The following is a 25,322-nucleotide window of genomic DNA, read 5'->3' on the forward strand; positions in this document are numbered from 1 at the left end:
TTAGGTAAACAATCCAGCTGTGCGAGGCCCCTATGACAGCGAGGCCTGAGGCCACCGCCTATTTCGCCTAATTAGAGAGCCGCCTCTGATTGCAACCCTTATTTTTAACAGTAAACTCAGCTTATATAGTGAGGGCAGTAGCAAGGACATGATGCACACCATCGTCTGCGAAGATTTGGGTAAGCGGAAGATCTGTTCCCGGTTTGTGCCGCACAAGCTGACAGAGAAACAGAAAGCAAAACGAATGGAAACCTCTGGAGATTTTATGACCATGTGTAACCAGGATCCACCCTTTCTGCCAACCATCGTCACAGGGGATGAGACCTGGTGCTATCAGTTTGATCGGGAATCCAAGCGGCAATCGATGGAATGGTGACCCAAAAAGAGTTGCCTGAAAAAATCCAAGGTCAAGACAATGTTGATCACCTTCTTCGACAATGGTGGCATCATTCAAGAATGTGTGACAGCGGTTCTGCGATCGAATGCTAAGGAGGCCTTTTCTGACAGTTTCCAGAAGCTTTTTTTGAACGTTGCCAAAAGTGTGTTGTGAAGGATGACAATTATTTTGAAGGCCAATAAAAGTCATTTGTTTGTATCTTCTGTTTTGTTTGTTTTCTGATACCATTCACCAAACTTTTTAGGCACACCTCGTATATCTATGTCCAACCGAGATGGTTTTACTTTCCAGCATCAGCCTCTGTGTGAACAAATCTAGCCACTACACATGATGTATCACCATCCGGCAGGTTTCTGTTTTAGGAACTTTATTCTTGGTGTACATGGGAGGCAGATATATTAGTCCAGCCCATCAAAAACAACACTGCCGCAATGATTGGTGGTTGGAGGTCATGTGACCGCAGCTGGGCGCAGCTTGTTATTCAGTGAACCTATCCTGGGCCAGTACTGAGCAAATGACAGCTTCACCTTTCTGTAGGGATCCTGAAGAGGATCTCCTGGCCTTAAAATACCTGCCGCTACTTCCTGTACGGAGAGAACATGTGACACCTCCTTCTCCTAACACAATGCTGCACTCTGCCTGAGCAGCAAATCGGCTGCAACAGGTGCGGTCACATGGGAGTGGAGCACACAGCCTTATGTAGTGAGGAAGGATGACAACTGCCAATGTCGTCTGACCTCAGGTTGACACTCTACATGCTTTTTCCAGGACAGTTACTCAGAAAGCATTAAAGGCAGACACAGCCAAGAGATCAGCATTTCTAGGAGGTCACAATTGGCCTCCCGTATTTTTCTTAGTACGGTATGTACAAATGGCAAATTCACTTTAATATCATCCCCAGACCCCCATACAATTCCAACATATACATCACATAACAACGGTTACTTCTTCACAACAAACTTTATTGAGCTGCTTGTGCTTGAACAGTGGACGAGCTCCGCCCCATGCAGTGCCCATCACTCCCCCCGCCCTTCCCAGACTCAGGCACAGCTGAGCATAGCTGCCCCCCGAGTGGTTGTGATCAGCAGTTTGTGCCAGTGATAAAGTGCCGGGTTTGTTCCCCTGTGCAGATTCATATGTATATATTCTGTATCTATATATCATTTATATCTGAACCCTGTCATTTTCCCAGGAACCACTTTCCCAGGACACACACACCATCAATAAATAAAATCTTCCTGTGTTCTCCAGATCTGTGCAATATGTGAAGAGGATAGCCGTGTCCTCAGACGTGCAGCCGCTTAGGACGCCAGGATTCGGGTTATCCTGAATAAGTGCCATGTCGTGTCCGTGTGCTCACATTTCTGTCTCGGCAAGGAGGCTGTCCCCCAGACCAGAGGTTAGGAGGACTCTGTGCGGCCCGGGACCTGTAGAGGAGGATACACAGAACTATCACAGACACTTCATATAACATTCCACCCAACTCCAGTACTGGACACACAGCAAGAATGACAATACACACACTGTCCTCTGCCATAGCCTTCACACTCCTGCACATACTGCCCAATGTCATACCCCCCACACTCCTCTCTAGCACATATTGCCTGCTGTCATACCCTCCAGACTCTCCTGCACATATTGCCCATTGTCATACCCTCCACACTGCTCTCCTGTAAATACTGCCCACTGTCATACACTCCTCTCCTGCGCATATTGCCCACTTTCATACCCTCCCCACTCCTCTCCTGAACATACTGCCCACTGTTATACCCTCCATACTCTCCTGCACATGATGCCCACTGTCATACCTGCCACACTCTCCTGCATATGCCCACTGTGATACACTCCACACTTTCCTGCATATACTGCCCGTTGTCATACCCTCCGCACTCCTCTCCTATACATACTGCTCACTGTCGTAGCCTCCACACTCCTCTCCTATACATACTGCTCACTGTCGTAGCCTCCACACTCCTCTCCTATACATACTGCCCACTGTCATACCCTCCACACTCCTCTTCTGCACATACTGCCCATTGTCATACCCTCCACACTCCTCTCCTGCACATACTGCCCGTTGTCATACCCTCCAAACTCTCCTGCACATACTGCCCACTGCAATACCCTTCACACTCTCCTGCACATACTTCCCTTTGTCATACCCTCCACAATCCTCTCCTGTACATACTGCCCACTGTCGTAGCCTCCACACTCCTCTTCTGTACATACTGCCCACTGTCGTAGCCTCCACACTCCTCTCTTATACATACTGCCCACTGTCATACCCTCCACACTCCTCTCCTGCACATACTGCCCACTGCAATACCTTTCACACTCTCCTGCACATACTTCCCGTTGTCATACTCTCTACAATCCTCTCCTGCACATACTGCCCACTGTCGTACCCTCCACGCTCCTCTCCTATACATACTGCCCACTGTAATACACTTCACACTCTCCTGCCCATACTGCCCACTGTCATACCCTCTACACTCTCCTGCACATACTGCCTGCTGTCATACCCTCCACACCAGCCTCCTGTACATACTTCCCACTGTCATACCCTCCACACACTCATGCACATACTGCCTGCTGTCATACCCTCCACACTTTCCTGCGCATACTGCCCACTGTCATACCCTCCACACTCTCCTGCCCAAACTGCCCACTGTCATACCTTCTACACTCTCCTTCACATACTGCCTGCTGACATACCCTCCACACAGCTATTGCCCAACCTTTCATAAATAATGGACAAAAAAAAGTCATTACTAATCCCGTCTCTGACCAGTCCCCTTTGCCAAACACTCCTCACATACCTAGATTGCTCTTCAGCCCTTTCTCCCTGATAGGGGGATCCTGCCCAGGACCTTCACTCTCATCCTCGTCCTCCCCTTCGGAGAGAAGGTCAGCGATCTGCTGCTGCAGCTCCACGCTGATGTTGTTCTCAGACAGGACCAGATTCCTCAGTGGTGTCGGATAATTCTGGATCATGTCCAGCAGGATCTGCAGAAGACAGACCGTGTAAACTGAACACTTCCAACAATCTTTGGTCTCAGGATAATATCCATCTGTCTTTTTACAAACACTGCAGTCTTAGGAAAATGTTCATCCACCCGTACACTCTGTAGTTTCAGGATAATGTTCATCCATACCTACTGGAGACTCAGGATAAAATCTTTCCATCCATACATACTGTGCTCCCAGAATAATATCCATTTGTCCATAGCACTGTGGTCTAAGGATAATGTCTAGCTGTCCATAAGCATGTCAGTCTCAGGATGAATCTCGTCTCTACTTACTGCTGTCTTAATATAAGGTCCATATATCCTTACACACTGCATTCTCAGGATAAGGTCCATTCGTCTGTCCATACACACTGCGGTCCCAGTATAATATCCACATGTACACACTGCATTCTCCATCCAGTTCAGTCTGTCCAGGAATATACAGTGCCTTGAAAAAGTATTCATACCCCTTGAAATTTTCCAATGTTACAACCAAAAACATAAATGTATTTTATTGGGATTTTATGTGATAGACCAACACAAGTGGCCCATAATTGTGAAGTGGAAGGAAAATAATAAATGGTTTTCAACATTTTTTTTACAAATAAATATGTGAAAAGTGTGGGGTACATTTGTATTCAGCCCCCTGAATTAATACTTTGTAGAACCGCCTTTCACTGCAATTACAGCTGTGAGTCTTTTTGGGGATGTCTCTACCAGCTTTGCACATCTAGAGAGGGACATTTTTGCTCATTCTTCTTTAAAAAATAGGTCAAGTTCTGTCAGATTGGATGGAGAGCGTCTCTGAACAGCAATTTTCAAGTCTTGCCACAGATTCTTAATTGGATTTAGGTCTGGACTGTGACTGGGCCATTCTAACACATGAATATGATTTGATCTAAACCATTCCATTGTAGCTCTGGCTGTGTGTTTAGGGTCATTGTCCTGCTGAAAGGTGAACCTCCGCCCCAGTCTCAAGTCTTTTGCAGACTCTAACAGGTTTTATTCTAAGTTTGTCCTGTATTTGGCTCCATCCATCTTCCCATCAACTCTGACCAGCTTCCCTGTCCCTGCTGAAGTAAAGCATCCCCACAACATGTTTCTTCCACCACCATGTTTCACGGTGGGGATGGTGTGTTCAGGGTGATGTGCAGTGTTAGATTTCAGCCACATATAGCATTTTGCCTTTAGGCCAAAAAGTTCAATTGTTGGTCTCATCTGACCAGAGCACCTTCTTCCACATGTTTGCTGTGTTCCCCACATGGCTTCTCGCAAACTACAAACGGGACATCTTATGACTTTCTTTCAACAATGTCTTTCTTCTTGTCACTCTTCCATAAAGGGCAGATTTGTGGAGAACACGACTAATAGTTGTCCTGTGGACAGATTCTCCCACCTGAGCTGTGGATCTCTGCAGCTCCTCCAGAGTTACCATGGACCTCTTGGCTGCTTCTCTGATGAATGTTCTCCTTGCCCAGCCTGTCAGTTTAGGTGGACGGCCATGTCTTGGTAGGTTTGCAGTTGTGCCGTACTCTTTCCATTTTTGGATGATGGATTGAACAGAGCTCCGTGAGATGTTCAAAGCTTGGGATATTTTTTTATAACCTAACCCTGCTTTAAACTTCTCCACAACTTTATCCCTGACCTGTCTGGTGTGTTCCTTGGCCTTCATGATGCTGTTTGTTCACTAAGGTTCTCTAACAAACCTCCGAGGGCTTCACAGAACAGCTTTATTTATACTGAGATTAAATTACACACTAATTAGTTGACTTCTGAAGGTAATTGGTTCCACTGGATTTTAGTTAGGGGTATCAGAGTAAAGGGGGCTGAATACAAATGCACGCCACACTTTTCACATAGTTATTTAAAAAAAAAATTGAAAACCATTTATCATTTTCCTTCCACTTCACAATTATGAGCCACTTTGTGTTGGTCTATCACATAAAATCCCAATAAAATACATTCATGTTTTTGGTTGTAACATGACAAAATGTAGAAAATGTCAAGGGGTATGAATACTTATTCAAGGCACTGTAACTGCTGGAGTGTCAGTCTACATGGGCAGCCATAATGACAGGACACAAATTTGCCCCCTTCGGCCATCGCTCATAGAAGACATACAATCATTATGAGCGATCTGTATGTGTGGGGTGACATCATGACAAGATCTCATAAGACACAAATCCAGAACCAGAATATCAGGACTCACCTGTGCAGACAAATTGCTGAGACCCGTGCCTTCCAAATCCAGAATTTCCAGAGTCCGGCTAGAGGCCACACACACAGCTAGCATAGAGGCGATGTGGTCACCTGCCGAGACACAAGCACGGACATATGATGTATGCCAATACAAGAACCCATCTCCCTACTCAGGTGTTTGAATTATGCTGGGAGCCCTGCACATAATGTTTATGGAATGTGACCATCTGTCACACATTAGGTATGCACCGATACCATTTTTTTTTACGAGTACCGATACTTTTTTTTTTTAGTACTTGCCGATACCAATTACCGATACCTACCGCAACTGTTTTGTTTTCACTTCAGCTGTCAAATGGTACAAAGCATTGAAAAGCTATTTACAAGTGAAATAAATTGATTTTTATTTTTAATTGTGCGCTTTTTCAATGTGAAATGTGTAAATATATGTTAATATATATGTGCAAAAATATTCACTAACAAAGCAAATTAAAAAAAAAGTTTTAATTGTTTATCGTTTATAAAATAGACATGAACCAAAAAAAAAAAAAAGCAGGAAAATAATAAATGGAGGAGAATGTGGAGTTAATTACGGCTGATTAGAGTAAATTAAGGGTTAATAAGGGGTTAAACAGAGGGACATTTGTTCATCCCTTTGATCTGCAGATGAAGAAACAGAAAGATACAAAAAGAAACAATGTTTCTTTTTATTTTAGTGTTTCAGGGGCTGGGCAATGTTGTTAATAAACATTGCTGGCTGCTTCTTTTTTTTTTTTTCACAGCTCCAATTACCGGACACTTTAGCTGTCAACAGGGGAGACCCACTGACAGCTCAAAGAACAGAGCCTGAAAGTATTGGTTTCAGGTATCGCTGCATTTGCATGAGTACCGATGCTTGTGCATCGGTACCAATACTAGTATCGGTGCAACCCTACCGCACATACAACTGCAGACCGTTTCTGACAAATGCCAGAGCTGCCACCCCGCACCTGCCATATAAACAGAACATTACAAATAACTTTGGGGAGGGGGGGTCCTCTTCTTACCCAATGGGTTGTAGTCCAGGTTCAGGGTTCTCACTTGAGAACTGTGAGCCACAGCAACTGCCAGGCGGGCCCATCCAGTGCAGGTGATGGCTGGATTTGCGGAGAGGGTCAGTTCACGAAGTCCTGTATAGACAGATATAAAGGCACACCGCCAGTGGTACGGCACAAATCATCCAGCTGAGCACATCACACAGACAGGCAGATATCACAAACACAGACAGATAGACAGACAGAAGGGTCCACACCTCACACTATTCCTGTCTAGATCAGAGATAGGTTATCTAAGGTCAGGGTGGATGTATGATGTCATTTTCAGTGGCACCTAGAAGGTCATCACGTGGCATGTGCAGAGGCTCGGACTGGTCTGCTGGTGGACTGCTGAATCCCAAGGTGGGTCCCTGCTCTCTACAAATACCCCTCTGTACCCACTTCCAGGATATTTCATTACCAGCATAGGCCCGCTTGCGGACGTTGTAGTGTGGAGGAGCCCGCCCTCCAACCCTCTTCTTCCATCCAGTGGAACCATCAGCTAGGGCGGTTATAAAGTTAAAGCCCCTGCCTTTCTCATTGTGCCAGAATTGGGGCCGATCTGATACTGAGGGGGTTATTTACTAAAGATGGATAATGCAAAATCTGATGCAGCGCTGCATAGAATTTAATCCGCTTCCAGGTTTTATTGCCAAAGCCTAATTAAACAAGCTGAAGTTAGAAGCTGATTGGCTACCATGCACCAGATTCTGAGTGCATCAGCTTTTGTAAATAAACCCCCGAGTGTGCCCATACACTAGATGAAAAATCGTTTGAAAATCTATCATTTGGATAGTTCTTTGTTTTTCGTACAGTTAATGGGCACAAATCTATAAAAGTTTGTGATGTTTTTGAGCCAAAAAAAAAATCAAAAGAAAAGTTTGGAAAACTTCTGTCAAACAGATGATAAATTGAAAGGTTAATGTGTTTCTTGTCTGTTAAAACACGAACTGTTGGTACAGCGCATGTGTGAAAAAAACTTTAACTCGGAAGATAAACGTTCGTGTCAACGAACGGTCACGTCTAAAATAAAGAGAATAGCAATAGTACACACAAGAAACATGCAAACCTTCCAGATAGGCAATTTTTATATACAGTAAAACCTTAGATTGCGAGTAACGCGGTTTACGAGCATTTCACAATGCAAGCTATTTTTTTACTCGATTTGTGAGCGTTGTCTCGCAAGACGAGCAGGATTTAAGCCTCTGGGGTGTGCAGTACCGCATGTGGCCAGAGGTGGGGGGGGGGCGTCGGTGATGCTCGGAGACCCTCGGAGACACTCCGTTCAAGCGGGTCTCTGAGTGTCTCCAAGTGGTCTCCGAGTGTTTCTGGCGCCCCCACCTCTGGCCACATGCAGTACTGCATACACTAGCAGTGACACTGGAATGAATTATCTGAGTTTCCATTGATTCCTATGGGGAAACTCGCTTTGATATAAAAGTGCTTTGGATTACAAGCATGATTCTGAAACAAATTGTGCTCGTAATCCAAGGTACTTTTTTTTTCTGTGAATGTTCCGAGAAAAATTACATTAAGAAAAATAGAGACCAAAATAATACAATAATAAAAATCATTTATTGTTGGAAAATTGGTCATTACATGATGGCAATATCGCTTGCTCTCAAACGTGTTTTCGTTTTTTGAAAACGCATTCAAACGATTTTTGGACTGGTGTATGGCTAGCATTAATGTGGAAAAGCTTGCTGATCCCTAATCTATATACAGCGGGTAAAATAAGTATTGAACATGTCACCATTTTTTTAGGTAAATATATTGGTAAAGGTGCTATTGACATGAAATTTTCCCCACATGTCGGTAACAACCCATGCAATCCATACATACAAAGACACCAAAACAAATATGTTCAGAAATGAAGTTATGTGTAATAAAATTGAATGACAGCGGGAAAAAGTATTGAACATGCTAACTGAAATGTATTTAATACTTGGTACAAAATCCTTTGTTGGTAACAGCTTCAAGACGCCTCCTGTATGGAGAAACTAGTCGCATGCGTTGCTCAGGTGTGATTTTGGCCCATTTTTCCTCACAGTCTTCAAATCTTGAAGGTTCCTTGGGCCTCTTCTATGAACTCTGATCTTTAGTTCTTTCCGTAGATTTTTTATTGGATTCAAGTCAGGTGATTGGCTGGGCCATTCTAGAAGCTTTATTTTATTTCTTTGAAACCAACTGAGAGTTTTCTTGGCTTTGTGTTTGGGATCATTGTTTTCCTAAAATGTCCTCCGTTTCATCTTCATCATCCTGGTAGATGGCAGCAGATTTTTATCAAGAATTTCTTGGTACATTTTTCCATTCATCCTTCTTTCAATGATATGAAGTTTGCCAATACCGTATGCTGAAAAACAGCCCCACCCACACCATGATGTTCCCACCTCCAAACCTCGCCGTTGGTATGGGGGGTGTTTTTGGGGTAATGTGCCATTTGACCTCCAAACATGGTGTGTAATAAATATGGCATCCAAACAGTTCAATTTTGGTCTCATCTCACCAGACTATATTCTCCCAGTATTTAACAAGCTTGTCTAAACGAGCTTCAATATGCTTTTACTCCAGCAATGGAGTCTTGCGTGGTGAGTGTGCATACAGGCCATGGCGGGTGAGTGCATTACTTATTGTTTTCTTTAAAACAATTGTACCCACTAATTCCAGGTTTTTCTGAAGCTCTCCACAAGTGGTCCTTGGCTCTTGGACAATTCTTCTGAAAATTCTTTTCACTCCTCTGTCAGAAATCTTGCGAGGAGCATCTGGTCATGGCCAGTTATGATGAAATTGTGTTCTTTCCACTTCCGGATTATAGCCCCAACAGTGCTCACGGGAACAGTCAGAAGTCCTTCTGTAACCAATGCCATCAGTATGTTTTGCAACAATAAGGTTGTGAAGGTCTTGAAAGAGCTCTTTGCTTTTTACCCATCATGATATCTTTCTTGTGTGACACCTTGGTAATGAGACACCTTTTTATAGGCCAGATGAATGAACCAGCTGATATTAATTTGCACTGACAAGGGGCAGGATTGCTTTCAAATTACTGATAGATTTCAGCTGGTGTCTTGACTTTCCATGCCTTTTTGCATCTCCCTTTCTTCATGTGTTCAATACTTTTTCCGTGTGTCATTCCATTTTATTACACAGAACTTCAATATTTATTTTACCCGCTGTATATTCCAGCCTCACCCCCCCCAAAAAAAATTGGTTGTGCCTCTTATATGGTTATTATTAAGCCAATAACAGCTTTGTAGATCAAAGTGGTGGGCCTGGGAATGGAGATCACTGAGGAATGTTAATAGTGAATCTCCTACGTTTGATGACAGTAAGCACTGAGATGGTGTGAAATACATTGACTTCTCCTTCAGCCCACAAAGTGTCTTGCTTTTACCATTGAAGATATCTTTACAAAAATAAAGTGGATGATTTTTTTCAGGTCTCCTGCATCTACTTATTGCATGATGTCCACAGGACACCACACTGGTGGATCAACACCTCACAATGTACATAGAATCTATCTAGGGATGCTACTGAGGGTAAATAATGGCTAAAAATTCCCACAATCCATTATGTCCATAAATCCTACAGTATATATTCATCAGCTTACCAATTTTCTCTGGTGTTAATTCCCATACGTGGAAACTATCAATATGTGAATTTCCATCTACAAATATCTGTCATCTTCCCTTGTACCTGAGATACAGCTCACCGTTTCACCAACAGTCAGAATATCCCTGACTGAGATGATGTATAGTTCTTTATTCCACTACAGCCTAAGCCACGTGTCACCATCCCATCAATCCAAATGTTCATAACAAGCCAGCCTTGTGTTGGACTCCATTTAATTTATAAGCTACACCCTTTGTAGACCATTTTTTTTCTCACCAGTCAAGGCTGCTATGGGGATCAGGATGATGCCAGGGTTCATCAACCTCTACATGGTCTCCTCTGTGGACCAAGCAGTTAGGAGTAACCTACAGAACATCTGGCACTACAGAGAAGGTACACAGAAAATCTCCTTTCATCTGGTAAAGTGACCAAACTATCATAAAGCAGGAATGATCGGGGATTATTATTCTCCCCTCATGTACATCCAACTAGTATAGACTACCTGGACATCACAGGCTTGGCAATCAGTAAAAGAGAAAGAGCTCCACCTGCCACCCATGTCCTGTTGAGTTGTTTCAGAATATTATGACCCGATTATACTCTTGAGGAGGATTTCAAAAAGTTGTCCCAATGTTCATATCTCTTTTCCTGGCGCCCTCATGGCAGCATACATGTGGTAGTATGCTGCCCTGGACTGGTGCCAGGAAAGGTAAAATTACAGTAAGTATTTGATACAATTTTCATTTAAAAAAAAAAAAAAAAAATCCTAAAAAGCTGAAGGCGGAAAGCCCAGGCCACCACTCTGAACATCTAATACCAACACAGGGATAGGCAACCCAGGGCATGTGTGCCAGGCCAAACATGCAATGTCATTTTCAGTGGTACCCAGGACAACAGTTGTTATGCATGCAGGACACTCCAGTGGGCCACTGCTTCCTACAAATACAGCGTCATTGCCATAGGCTATAATCGATAGCCTGCCCTGTCTGTGGCCCACCCACCTCCATGACATTTTAAACATGCCAGTCTAATATCAATGAATTTCAGGTACCAGCCCCCTCCCGGTACCAGTGTAGGTCCTCTTATGGCTGCTGATGTTGTTTTGTGAAGAAGCCTGCCTGCCTGCTATCTTCCTTTTCTTAACTGAAACTCCAGCTTCAGCAGGTATGAATGTAAACCCATGTTTTTAAGAATGCAGGAACTAGGGGTGATCTGAGGTGTGAAGGTGCAGGAATTGGAGTGATCTGAGGTGTGAAGGTGCAGGAACTGGGGGTAATCTAAGATGTGAAGGTGCAGGAATTGGGGTGATCTGAGAGGTGATTTGTGCAGGAATTGGGGTGATCTGGGGTGTGAAGGTGCAGTAATTGGGGTGATCTGAGGTGTGAAGGTGCAGAAACTTGGGTAATCTAAGGTGTGAAGGTTCAGGAATTGGGGTAATGTGAGGTATGAAGGTGTGGGAAATGGGGTTGATCTGAGGTGTGAAGGTGAAGGACTTGGGGGTTGTGTCTGAGGTGTGAAAGTGCAGGAATTGGAGTGATCTGAGAGGTGAAGGCGCAATAATTGGGATTATCTGAGGTGGGAAGGTGCGGAAATTGGGGTGAGCTGAGGTGTGAAGGTGCAGAAATTGGGGTGATCGGAGGTCTGATAGTGGAGGAATTGGGGTGATCTAAAAAGTGAAGATGCAGGAATTGGGGTGATCTGAGGTGTGAAGGTGCAGTAATTAGGGTGAGCTGAGGTGTGAAGGATAAGAAATTGGGGTGATCTGAGGTCTGATGGTGGAGGGATTGGGGTGATCTAAAAAGTGAAGATGCAGGAATTGGGGTGATCTGAGGTGTGAAGGTGCAGTAATTGGCATGATCTGAGGTGGCAAGGTGCAGCAATTGGGGTGATCTAAAGTGTGAAGGTGCAGGAATTGCGGTGATCTGAGATGTGAAGGTGCGGGAATAGAGTCTGGTCTGAGGTATGAAGGTGCAAGAATTCGGGTCATCTGAGGTGTGAAGGTGCAGGAATTGGGGTGATCAGAGGCATGAAGGTGCAGAAAATGTGGTGATCTGAGATGTGAAGGTGCAGGAATTGGGATGGTCAGAGGAGTGAAGGTGCAGGAATTGGGGTGGTCAGAGGAGTGAAAGTGCAGGAATTGATGTGATATGAAGTATGAAGGTGCGGTAATTGGGGTGATCTGAGGTGTGAAGGTGCAGGAATTGGGGTGATCTGAGGTGTGAAGGTGCAGGAATTGAGGTGATATGAAGTATGAAGGTGCAGGAATTGGGGTGGTCAGAGGTGTGAAGGTGCAGGCACTGAGGTGATATGAAGTATGAAGGTGCTGGAATTGGGGGTGATCTGAGGTGTGAAGGTGCAGCAATTGGGGTGATCTGAGGTGTGAAGGTGCAGGAAGTGGGGTGATCTGAGACATGAAGGTGCAGGAATTGTGGTGTTCAGAGTTGTGAAGGTGCAGGAATTTAGGTGGTCTGAAGTATGAAGGTGCAGGAATTGTGGTGGTCAGAGGTTTGAAGGTGCAGGAATTGTAGTGGTCAGAGAAGTGAAAGTGCAGGAATTGAGGTGATATGAAGTATGAAGGTGCGGTAATTGGGGTGGTCAGAGGCATGAAGGTGCAGGCATTGTGGTGGTCAGAGGCGTGAAGGTGCAGGAATTGTGGTGGTCAGACTTGTAAAGGTGCAGGAATTGAGGTTGTCAGACGTGTGAAGGTGCAGGAATTGTGGTGGTCAGACGCGTGAAGGTGCAGGAATTGTGGTGGTCAGAGGTGTGAAGGTGCAGGCATTGTGGTGGTCAGAGGCGTGAAGGTGCAGGAATTGTGGTGGTCAGACTTGTAAAGGTGCAGGAATTGAGGTTGTCAGACGTGTGAAGGTGCAGGAATTGAGGTGGTCAGAGGTGTGAAGGTGCAAGAATTGAGGTGGTCAGAGGTGTGAAGGTGCAGGAATTGAGGTCATCTGAAGTATGAAGGTGCAGGAATTGTGGTGGTCAGACTTGTAAAGGTGCAGGAATTGAGGTTGTCAGACGTGTGAAGGTGCAGGAATTGAGGTGGTCAGAGGTGTGAAGGTGCAAGAATTGAGGTGGTCAGAGGTGTGAAGGTGCAGGAATTGAGGTCATCTGAAGTATGAAGGTGCAGGAATTGTGGTGGTCAGAGGTGTGAAAGTGCAGGAATTGTGGTGGTCAGAGGTGTGAAGGTACACCATTCCTGTAACATTAAAAATGCAGGTGCTTTACAGTACTACCTGCGGGATGTTCCACTGGGAAAAGAAAAAGGAAGTTGGACAACTGGTCAGAACCATCATTTCGGTAGAAGTACAGAGACTGAACATATCTGACACCAGGGAACATTTGCTCGGTCATAAATATCTCCACTATATGAATTTTGTAATAATAAGGCCAACAGGCCACATACATCTCCCATTGTTGGACTACAATCATATAGTTATAAAGTTTACCAGGTTGACTGCCAGGAAGCTGTCATGGCAAAACACCAATCATAAGCGGACGAGACATTCCTCAGCATTCCCTGGTAGGAGTGTATACACTGTACATGCAGCTGCGGGTGAGAAATGCCTCGGTCTCTTTTGATTGGTTTTGTGCCATGACAGCATCCTGGTGGGTTTAGACTAAGATCTGAATGTGCCTGAGCTCATCTCTTTTCCCAAGAGGGATTGATGAAGCAATTCTTTAAACATCTGATTTTCTCCTCTGCTACTGATTGGCTCACACCTTTTGGTCGAATATCTAATGATTCATTGTATGTATATCTGGATACATGAGCGTTTTATTTTTACCTCTTTTGTTTTTTTTATGCCCAGATACTCTATGATGAACACTTTGTTGTCTTTTATTTTTTTTGTGGTGGTGAGGAAGGAGGAGTAAAACCCCCTAAACATGTTGTCTTCTATCAATAAAATCTTATTCTGGGGCTATATCTGACCTCCTACGTTCTACTGAGCTGATTCTGACATTAAGACCGTCACCGCCACTGTCCCACCATGCCAGACAGCACCACGTTCCACCAGGCCAGACACTGCCTGCCACGGTCCCATTCCCATTAATAAGCCTGCAAAATGAAATTTACACAGTACATGATGGAGCTGCCATTGACCACACCATGTCCATCAGATGGTCTGGTGGAGACTCCGAGCCTGGCCATCTGCCTGTTGTATGAAGTGCCTGTGTACTTCTCTTTTACCCTACTGCTGCCTACCTACCACTGCCAATCATCTCCTACCTACCACCAACAGCCTTCTCCTACCTACTGCAGCCTACATACCACCGCCAACCATCTCCTAATACCTACCACTGCCAATCATCTCATACGTACCAATCACTGACAACCATCCCCTACCCATGTACCACTTTCAACCATGTCCTACCTAGTGTGGCCTACTTACCACCCTACATACTGCTGCCTGCCTACTGCTAACAACCATCTTCCACCTATTGCAGTCTACCTACCAATGCCAACCATCTTCCGCCTACCTACCACTGCCAATCATTTCGTACCTACATACCACTGCCAACTATCTCCTACCTACTGCTACCTACCACTGCTAACCCTCTCATATGTGCCAATCACTGCCAACCATTTCCGACCCACATACCACTTTCAACCATGTCCCACTTACTGCGGCCTACCTACCACCAACAACCATCTCCAACCTACTGCAGCCTACATACCAATGCCAACCATCTCCTGCCTACCTACCACTGACATTCCTTTTTTCTACCTACCTACCACTGCCAATCAGCTCATACGTACCAATCACTGACAACCATCTCCTACCCACGTATCACTTTCAACCATGCCCTACGTACTGCGGCCTACCCACCACCCTACCTAGTGTTGCCTGCTCACCCCAACAGCCATCGTCTACCTACTGCAGCCTACCTACCAATGCCAACCATCTTCTGCCTACCTACTGTTGGCAACTATCCCCTACCTACCACTGCCAACCACCTCATATTTGTCAACCATTTCCTACCTACATACCACTTTCAACCACGTCCTACTTACTGTGGCCTACCCACTACCAACAACCATCTCCAACCTACTGCAGCCTACCTACCAATGCCAACCATCTTCTGCCTACCTACCACTGACAATTATTTCCTACCTACTACTGATGCCAACCACCTCATACCAACATACCACTTTCAATCATGTCCTACCCTACCTAGTGTGGCCTACTTACCACCAACAACCATTCCCTACCTGCTGCTGTCCACTAACCACTGCCAGTCATCTCTTGCCTACTGCTGCCTTTCTACCACTACCAACCATCTCCTACCTACTGCTGCCCACTAACCACTGCCAATCATCTCTTACCTACTGCTGCCTAGCTGCCACTGCCAACCATCTCATCCATATTTTACTGATGTATCTACCAGCTCACCCATGGTAACTGTTTTCTACAGGTGCACTGGAGACAGAGAGATGAAAGACAGCTGGTCAGATGGAGGTCTCACCTGGTTTGGCTCCATCAGGGGGGAGGAGGCTACAGATCAGACTGATGCCCTCATCACCAAGCAGACAGTCCCCGAGGTCTAGGGAGACCAGGGAGGGGTGTCCAGCCAGTGCCGGGTTCAGGAGGGCGAGTCCCGTGTCTGTTAGTGGGTTCCCATGTAGGCTGCGTGCAGGACAGACAGACAAAAATCTTAGAATGCCATGGAGTAACCCTAAGCCTCCCCCACTCACCCAAGGCACGCTACTCACAAGAGGGACTGCAGCGAGCGGTTCTTATGCAGGGACTGTGCCAGTTGCTGGACGCGGGAGGCACTGGACACCACGCCCAGGTTAAGGTTCAACTGAACCAAGGAGGGAGACTGAGCCACCCCCTGACACAGCCGGGCGAAGTCCCTGTCTGAGAGGAGGCAACCGCGTAGGGAAAGAAGCCGTACTGTGCCCTCTGTCAGCCCCTCACATACCCCCTTCACCTCCGCCCCAGACAGGGTCTCCCCCGACATCTGGATAGAGCCTGGCAACATCCTGCAGACTCAGCAGGACTATCAGAGGCCTGTCAGTAGTTTGTGTGGTGCCAGGCAGGTCACACTCGGATATGGTGCCAGGTGAGGTGCCCCCACACACTGGCTTGTTACAGCTGGGCGTGGTGCCAGGAGGAGTGCCCCGACAAGCTGAATCTGGTATCCACCACCACCTAATGCAAACCAGAAAAGAAACATTAAACCACAATGTACACAGGGAGAAATGGGGAACTACCCCCCCCCCCCCCAGAAGTATATACTGCATGGGGAACTAGCTCCTCCCGGAGTACATACTGCATGGGGAACTAGCCCCCGCCCCAGGAGTATATACTGCATGGGAAACTACCCCCCCAGGAGTATATACTGCATGGGGAACTAGCTCCCCCCCGGAGTATATACTGCATGAGTAACTAGCCCCCCCCCCCAGGAGTATATACTGCATGGGGAACTAGCCCCCCCCCCAGTACATACTGCATGGAAATCTAGCCCCCCCCCCAAGGAGTACATACTGCATGGGAAACTAGCCCCCGCCCCAGGAGTACATACTGCATGGGGAACTAGCCCCACCCCACCCAAGGAGTACATACTGCATGGGAAACTTGCCCCCGCCCCAGGAGTACATACTGCATGGGAAACTACCCCCCGCCCCAGGAGTACATACTGCATAGGAAACTAGCCCCCCACCCTAGGAGTACATACTGCATGGGGAACTAGTCCCCGCCCCAGGAGTACATACTGCATAGGAAACTAGCCCCCCACCCTAGGAGTACATACTGCATGGGGAACTACCCCCCCCAGGAGTACATACTGCATGGGAAACTAGCCCCCCCCGCCCCAGGAGTATATACTGCATGAGGAGCTAGCCCCCCCCGGAGTACATACTAGATGGGTAACTAAATCCCGCCCCCCCAGGAGTACATACTGCACAGGAAACTAGCACCCCCCCCCCCCCAGGAGTACATACTGCATGGGAAACCAGCCCCCCCCCCCCCCAGGAGTACATACTGCATGGGAAACCAGCCCCCCCAGGAGTACATACTGCATGGGAAACTACCCCCCCCCGGAGTACATACTGCATGGGAAACTAGCCCCCCCCCCAGGAGTACATACTGCATGGGGAACTAGCCCCCCCCCAGGAGTACATACTGCATGGGAAACTAGCCCCCACCCCAGGAGTACATACTGCATGGGGAACTAGCCCCCGCCCCAGGAGTACATACTGCATGGGGAACTAGCCCCCCCCCACCCCAGGAGTACATACTGCATGGGGAACTACCCCCCTCCCCAGGAGTACATACTGCATGGGAAATTAGCCCCCCCCCCCAGGAGTACATACTGCATGGGAAACTACCCCCCCCCCCCGAGTACATACTGCATGGGAAACTAGCCCCCCCCCCCCCCAGGAGTACATACTGCATGGGGAACTAGCCCCCCCCACCCCAGGAGTACATACTGCATGGGAAACTAGCCCCCCCCCCCAGGAGTACATACTGCATGGGAAACTAGCCCCCGTCCCAGGAGTACATACTGCATGGGAAACTACCCCCCCGAGTACATACTGCATGGGAAACTAGCCCCCCCCCCCCCAGGAGTACATACTGCATGGGAAACTAGCCCCCGCCCCAGGAGTACATACTGCATGGGGAACTAGCCCCCCCCCCCCAGGAGTACATACTGAATGGGGAACTAGCCCCCCCCAGGAGTACATACTGCATCGGGAACTAGCCCCCCACCCCCACCCCAGGAGTACATACTGCATGGGGAACTACCCCCCCCCCAGGAGTACATACTGCATGGGAAACTAGCCCCCACCCCAGGAGTACATACTGCATGGGGAACTAGCCCCCCCCACCCCAGGAGTACATACTGAATGGGGAACTAGCCCCCGCCCCAGGAGCACATACTGCATGGGGAACTAGCCCCCCCCCCCCGCCCCAGGAGTATATACTGCATGGGAAACTACCCCCCCACCCAGGAGTATATATTGCATGGGGAACTAGCTCCCCCCCCCCAGGAGTATATACTGCATGGGGAACTAGCCCCCCACCCTAGGAGTACATACTGCATGGGGAACTACCCCCCCCAGGAGCACATACTGCCTGGGAAACTAGCCCCCCCCCGCCCCAGGAGTATATACTGCATGAGGAGCTAGCCCCCCCCGGAGTACATACTAGATGGGTAACTAAACCCCGCCCCCCCAGGAGTACATACTGCATGGGAAACCAGCCCCCCCCCAGGAGTACATACTGCATGGAAAACCAGCTCCCCCCCAGGAGTACATACTGCATGGGAAACTAGCCCCCACCCCCCCCAGGAGTACATACTGCATGGGAAACTACCTCCCCCCCCCCGAGTACATACTGCATGGGAAACTAGCCCCCGCCCCAGGAGTACATACTGCATCGAGAACTAGCCCCCCCCCCAGGAGTACATACTGCATGGGGAACTACCCCCCCCCCCCCCAGGAGTACATACTGCATGGGAAACTAGCCCCCGCCCCAGGAGTACATACTGCATGGGGAACTAGCTCCCGCCCCAGGAGCACATACTGCATGGGGAACTAGCCCCCCCCCACCCCAGGAGTACATACTGCATGGGGAACTAGCCCCCGCCCCAGGAGTACATACTGCATGGGGAACTAGCCCCCCCCCCCCCCACGAGTACATACTGCATGGGGAACTACCCCCCCAGGAGTACATACTGCATGGGAAACTAGCCCCCCCCCCGCCCCAGGAGTATATACTGCATGAGGAGCTACCCCCCCGGAGTACATACTACATGGGTAACTAAACCCTGCCCCCCCAGGAGTACATAATGCACAGGAAACTAGCACCCCCCCACGAGTACATACTGCATGGGAAACCAGCCCCACCCCCCCCAGGAGTACATACTGCATGGGAAACTACCCCCCCGGAGTACATACTGCATGGGAAACTAGCCCCCCCCCCCCCACAGGAGTACATACTGCATTGCGCACTACCCGTTCCCCTCAGGAATACTTACTGCATGGTGAATTATCCCTCCCCTTCAGGAGTACAGGCATTGGGAATGATGAATCCACCCCCCTTCCCTGGGAGAAAATAGTGCATGGGGGCAATAGAAAAGGAGGGGGAGGAGAGAGAGAGATAAGATGGTAACAACATCCTAACAATCTAATTCTACGCTCAACCCCATTCCATCCCAACTATATAACCTTCCTCCACTAACTATCCAACCCTACCCCCCCATCCTAACTATCCAACCCTACCTCCCCATTCTAACTATCCAACCCTACCCCCCCCCCCCATCCTAACTATCCAACCCTACCCCCCCATCCTAACTATCCAACCCTACCCCCCCATCCTAACTATCCAACCCTACCCCCCCCCATCCTAACTATCCAACCCTACCCCCCCCCATCCTAACTATCCAACCCTACCCCCCCATCCTAACTATCCAACCCTACCTCCCCCCATCCTAACTATCCAACCCTACCTCCCCCCATCCTAACTATCCAACCCTACCTCCCCCCATCCTAACTATCCAACCCTACGCCAACCCCACCCCCCCATCCTAACTATCCAACCCTACCTCCCATCCTAACTATCCAACCCTACCTCCCATCCTAACTATCCAACCCACCCCCCCATCCTAACTATCCAACCCTACCCCCCCATCCTAACTATGCAACCCTACCCCCCCATCCTAACTATCCAACCCTACCTCCCCCATCCTAACTATCCAACCCTACCCCCCCCCCATCCTAACTATCCAACCCTACCCTCCCCCCCCATCCTAACTATCCAACCCTACCCCCCCCATCCTAACTATCCAACCCTACCCCCCCATCCTAACTATCCAACCCTACCTCCCCCCATACTAACTATCCAACCCTACCCCCCCCCCCCATCCTAACTATCCAACCCTACCCCCCCATCCTAAGTATCCAACCCTACCCCCCCCTATCCTAACTATCCAACCCTACCCTCCCCCCCATCCTAACTATCCAACCCTACCCCCCCATCCTAACTATCCAACCCTACCTCCCCCCATCCTAACTGTCCAACCCTACCTCCCCCCATCCTAACTATCCAACCCTACCCTCCCCCCCCATCCTAACTATCCAACCCTACCCCCCCATCCTAAGTATCCAACCCTACCCCCCCCATCCTAACTATCCAACCCTACCCCCCCATCCTAACTATCCAACCCTACCTCCCCCCATCCTAACTGTCCAACCCTACCCTCCCCCCATCCTAACTATCCAACCCTACCTCCCCCCATCCTAACTATCCAACCCTACCCCCCATCCTAACTATCCAACCCTACCTCCCCCCATCCTAACCATCCAACCCTACCTCCCCCCATCCTAACCATCCAACCCTACCCCCCCCATCCTAACCATCCAACTCTACCCCCCCCCATCCTAACTATCCAACCCTACCTTCCCCCATCCTAACTATCCAACCCTACCCCCCCATCCTAACTATCCAACCCTACTCTCCAACCTAACTATAAAACCTACCTCTCTATACTATCTAACCCTACCTCCCCCCATCCTACTATCCAACCCTCCCCCCATCCTAACTATCCAACCCTCCCCCCATCCTAACTATTCAACCATCCCCCATCCTAACTATCCAACCCTACCCCCCATCCTAACTATCCAACCCTACTCTCCAACCTAACTATATAACCTACCTCTCTATACTATCTAACCCTACCTCCCCCATCCTAACTATCCAACCCTACCCCCACCCCTTTCAGTTCTAACTATACTGTATAACCTACCTCTCTATACTAACTACCCAACCCTACACCCCCCCATCCTAACTATCCAACCCTACCTCCCCCATCCTAACTATCCAACCCTACCCTCATCCTAACTATCCAATCCTACCCCCCCCCCATCCTAACTATCCAATCCTACCTCCCCCATCCTAACTATCCAACCCTACCCCCCCCATCCTAACTATCCAACCCTACCTCCCCCATCCTAACTATCCAACCCTACCTCCCCCATCCTAACTATCCAACCCTACCTCCCCCATCCTAACTATCCAACCCTACCCCCACCCCTTTCAGTTCTAACTATACTGTATAACCTACCTCTCTATACTAACTACCCAACCCTACACCCCCCCATCCTAACTATCCAACCCTACCTCCCCCATCCTAACTATCCAACCCTACCCTCATCCTAACTATCCAATCCTACCCCCCCCCCATCCTAACTATCCAATCCTACCTCCCCCATCCTAACTATCCAACCCTACCCCCCCCATCCTAACTATCCAACCCTACCTCCCCCATCCTAACTATCCAACCCTACCTCCCCCATCCTAACTATCCAACCCTACCTCCCCCATCCTAACTATCCAACCCTACCTCCCCCATCCTAACTATCCAACCCTACCTCCCCCATCCTAACTATCCAACCCTACTCTCCAACCTAACTATAAAACCTACCTCTCTATACTATCTAACCCTACCTCCCCCCATCCTAACTATCCAACCCTCCCCCCATCCTAACTATTCAACCATCCCCCATCCTAACTATCCAACCCTACCCCCCATCCTAACTATCCAACCCTACTCTCCAACCTAACTATATAACCTACCTCTCTATACTATCTAACCCTACCTCCCCCATCCTAACTATCCAACCCTACCCCCACCCCTTTCAGTTCTAACTATACTGTATAACCTACCTCTCTATACTAACTACCCAACCCTACACCCCCCCATCCTAACTATCCAACCCTACCTCCCCCATCCTAACTATCCAACCCTATCCTCATCCTAACTATCCAATCCTACCCCCCCATCATAACTATCCAATCCTACCTCCCCCATCCTAACTATCCAACCCTACCCCCCCATCCTAACTATCCAACCCTACCTCCCCCATCCTAACTATCCAACCCTACCTCCCCCATCCTAACTATCCAACCCTACCTCCCCCATCCTAACTATATACTACCTTGGCCACCCACCTGATCCATGTAACCCTGTACCCCAAAATAATCTCCTTAGCCACTTGCTGACCGCCCTACAGAACTTTTACTGCAACAGGGCGCCAGCTGTGTGCGGCGGATCACATTCTGACAGGGGGAGGGGCCGATCCTGTGTCTCTGTAAAGAAGCACACAGTGTACACAAAAACACTGGCTAGGCACACAGTTAACAACTTCAGCTCTGGAAGATTTACCCCCCTTTCATGACCAGGTCATTTTTTTTTCGATACGGCACTGCGTTACTTTGACAATTGCGTGGTCGTGCTCCGTTGTACCCAAATAAGATTTATGTCCTTTTTTTCCCTACAAACAGAGCTTTCTTTTGGTGGTATTTGATCACCTCTGCGTTTTTTATTTTTTGCGCTATAAACAAAAAAAGAGCGACAAATTTGAAAAAAAAAAAAAAAATTTTTTACTTTCTGCAAATTTCTTCATCAGTTTAGGCCGATATGTATATGTAAAAAAAATCCCAATAAGCGTATGATTGGTTTGCGCAAAAGTTATCGCGTTTACAAACTATGGGATATTTTAATGGAATTTTTATTTATTTTTTACTAGTAATGGCGGCGATCAGCGTGACTGCGATATTACGGCGGACACATTGGACACTAACTGACACCGCGGGAACCAGTGACACCAATACAGTGATCAGTGCTGAAAAAATATGCACTGTCACTGTACTGACACTGGCTGGGAAGGGGTTAACATCAGGGGCGATCAAAGGGTTAAGTGTGTGCCTAAAATGTGCTTGGTTACTGTGGGGTAGTGACGGGCTTGGCGGGTTCGGATCAAAGCTGTCACTGCATACCGCCAATCATAGGCAGTAAGGCATTTCCTGACCGGCAGCTGCCCGGACACACACTGCCTATGATTGGCGGTCTACAGTACCGAGGCTTCCCTGCGAGTTCGATCCGAAGCCCATCACTACTTTCGGGGGAGGTGCTTGTACTAGGGGAGATCTGTGTTCCTGATTGGCAGAGATCCTTGTCCATGCTCTGCAGGAACACGGGATCCATCCCTTCCCTACTGACAGAACGGTGATCTGCCTTCTTTACATAGGCAGATTGGCATTTTGCTTGTGTCCCGAATGATCGGCGGGTCTTGGCGGACATTGAGTCTGCCGGAACCCGTTGATTGGCTCCCCGCTGTGTCCAATCGCACATGAATAGGGGTCGCTGATGGTGCACGTGTGCGCCCCAGCCCCAGGGGTGCAGGATCGCGTGCTAGATACGTGATCCTGCGCAGGAGAGCCGTATATATAAGTATATATATATATATATATATATATATATATATATATATATATACAGTATATGGTCGGCAAGCGGTTAACCCTTTGAGCGCCCCCCCCTGATGTTAACTCCTTCCCAGCCAGTGTCATTAGTACAGTGACAGTGCATATTTTTTTTTTTAGCACAGATCACTGTATTAGTCTCAATGGTCCCCACAAAGCGTCAGATTATACCGCCGCGATGTCGCAGCCCCGCTATAAGTTGCTGATCGCCCGCCATTAGACCCCTTTCACACTGAGGCGGTTTTCAGGCGTTTTAGCGCTAGAAATAGTCTCTAAATAGCGCCTTAAAAAAAAGGCCTCCCATTCATTTCAGTGTGTCTTTTCACACTGGGGGGGGGGGGGGTTGCGCTTGGCGGGACGTTCGGAAAAGTCCTGCAAGCAGCATCTTAGGGGCGGTTTGGGAGCGGGTGTATACAGCGCTCCAACACCGGCCCTGCTCATTAAAATGAATGGGCGGCGCTTCCAAAGCCCCTGAAAAGCACTTCGGAAGTGCCGCAACACGAGCGTTTTTAATCAATTCTTTGGGGTTTAATGCGCCCCGCTAGCGGCCGAAAAGCACGGCTTAAACAGCGAGAAAATGAGGGGCGACCCCCAGGGTGGAAGGGGTCTTACGAGTGCAAAAAAATTAATAAAAATTCCATAATATATACCATAGTTTGTAGACGCTATAACTTTTGCGCAAACCAATCAATATACGCTTATTGGGATTTTTTTTTTTTTTTTTTTACCAAAAACATGTAGCAGGATACAATATTGGCCGAAATTGATGAAGAAATTCAATTTTTTCACAATTTTTTTTTTTATTGGATGTTTTATAGCAGAAAGTAAAAAATATTGTTTTTTTTTTTTTTTTTTTTTTCCAAAATTGTCACCCTTTTTTTTCCGCTTATAGCGCAAAAAAACAAAACAAAAAAAACAAAAACGCAGAGGTGATCAAATACCACCAAAATAAAGCTCTATTTGTGAGGAAAAAAAGGACGTACATTTTATTTGGGTACAACGTCGCACGACCGCGCAATTGTCAGCTAAAGTAACCGTATAGCAAAAAATGGCCTGGTCATGAAGGGGGGGGTAAAGCTTCCGGAGGTCAAGTGGTTAACCTAACCCCCTCCCCCGACACAGTCACCTCCCCCATCCTCAGCACCCCTCCCCCCATCAGGGATCAGTCCTGTTTTGTGATGATCTGTCTCCCTAAATGAGAATTGCCCCCTCTAGGAGGGGGGGGGGATTGGAGTGGATTTACCCCTCTGGGGGGGGGTTCGGACATCACTCTGGGAATCTTATAGTGGAGGGGGGAGGGGGAATTGCCCCTGCAGGGGGATTGGGGGGGTTATGAATTACCCGATCCCCGGGGTGACATGGGCCGGTTCCGGGGTCTCCGCTCCTCCAGCTGATGCCGTCCTGTTTCTATGACAACCAGCGCGTCACCGCAGGACTCCGCCCACTCCCGCCGCCGTTCTATCAGAAAGCACGCCGCTATCCGGCCCTACTGCGCACGCGCAATGCGTTCCACGGCCTGCGATGCGTTCCACCCGAACGTCATGGGGCGTCTTCTGTCCCGTGAATCATCAGATTAGACGACTTCGTCAGAATGTGTAACGGAAGTGACGTTATATCGCCGCCATCTTTCTACACCCCGCACTCCTCCTATAGTAAGGATACATTGAGAAGGGGGTAAGCGGACATCTTGTTACACCCACTGGAGTTTTGCACTTTTTTTAACAGTAAACTGAGTTTATATAGTGAAATATACTACTTAGAACTC

At 48.0% G+C, this 25,322-nt stretch overlaps 1 protein-coding gene across 1 annotated transcript; it reads right to left on the reverse strand.

Moving 5' to 3' along the window:
- Positions 1-1,377: 1,377 nt before the first annotated feature.
- Positions 1,378-25,051, reverse strand: LRRC73 (leucine rich repeat containing 73). The gene is made up of 7 exons (XM_073628678.1): positions 24,899-25,051; positions 16,000-16,441; positions 15,753-15,913; positions 6,651-6,773; positions 5,615-5,715; positions 3,217-3,403; positions 1,378-1,824 (listed from the first exon to the last, which is right to left on the reverse strand). Exons 2-7 carry the CDS (start codon positions 16,269-16,271, stop codon positions 1,754-1,756), a joined length of 915 nt encoding a protein of 304 aa, XP_073484779.1. The 5' UTR covers positions 16,272-16,441; positions 24,899-25,051; the 3' UTR covers positions 1,378-1,753.
- Between the last annotated feature and the right edge of the window lie 271 nt (positions 25,052-25,322).

Source organism: Aquarana catesbeiana, linkage group LG04 (genome assembly GCF_042186555.1).
Source record: "Aquarana catesbeiana isolate 2022-GZ linkage group LG04, ASM4218655v1, whole genome shotgun sequence".
NCBI classification, from domain to species: Eukaryota; Metazoa; Chordata; class Amphibia; order Anura; family Ranidae; genus Aquarana; species Aquarana catesbeiana.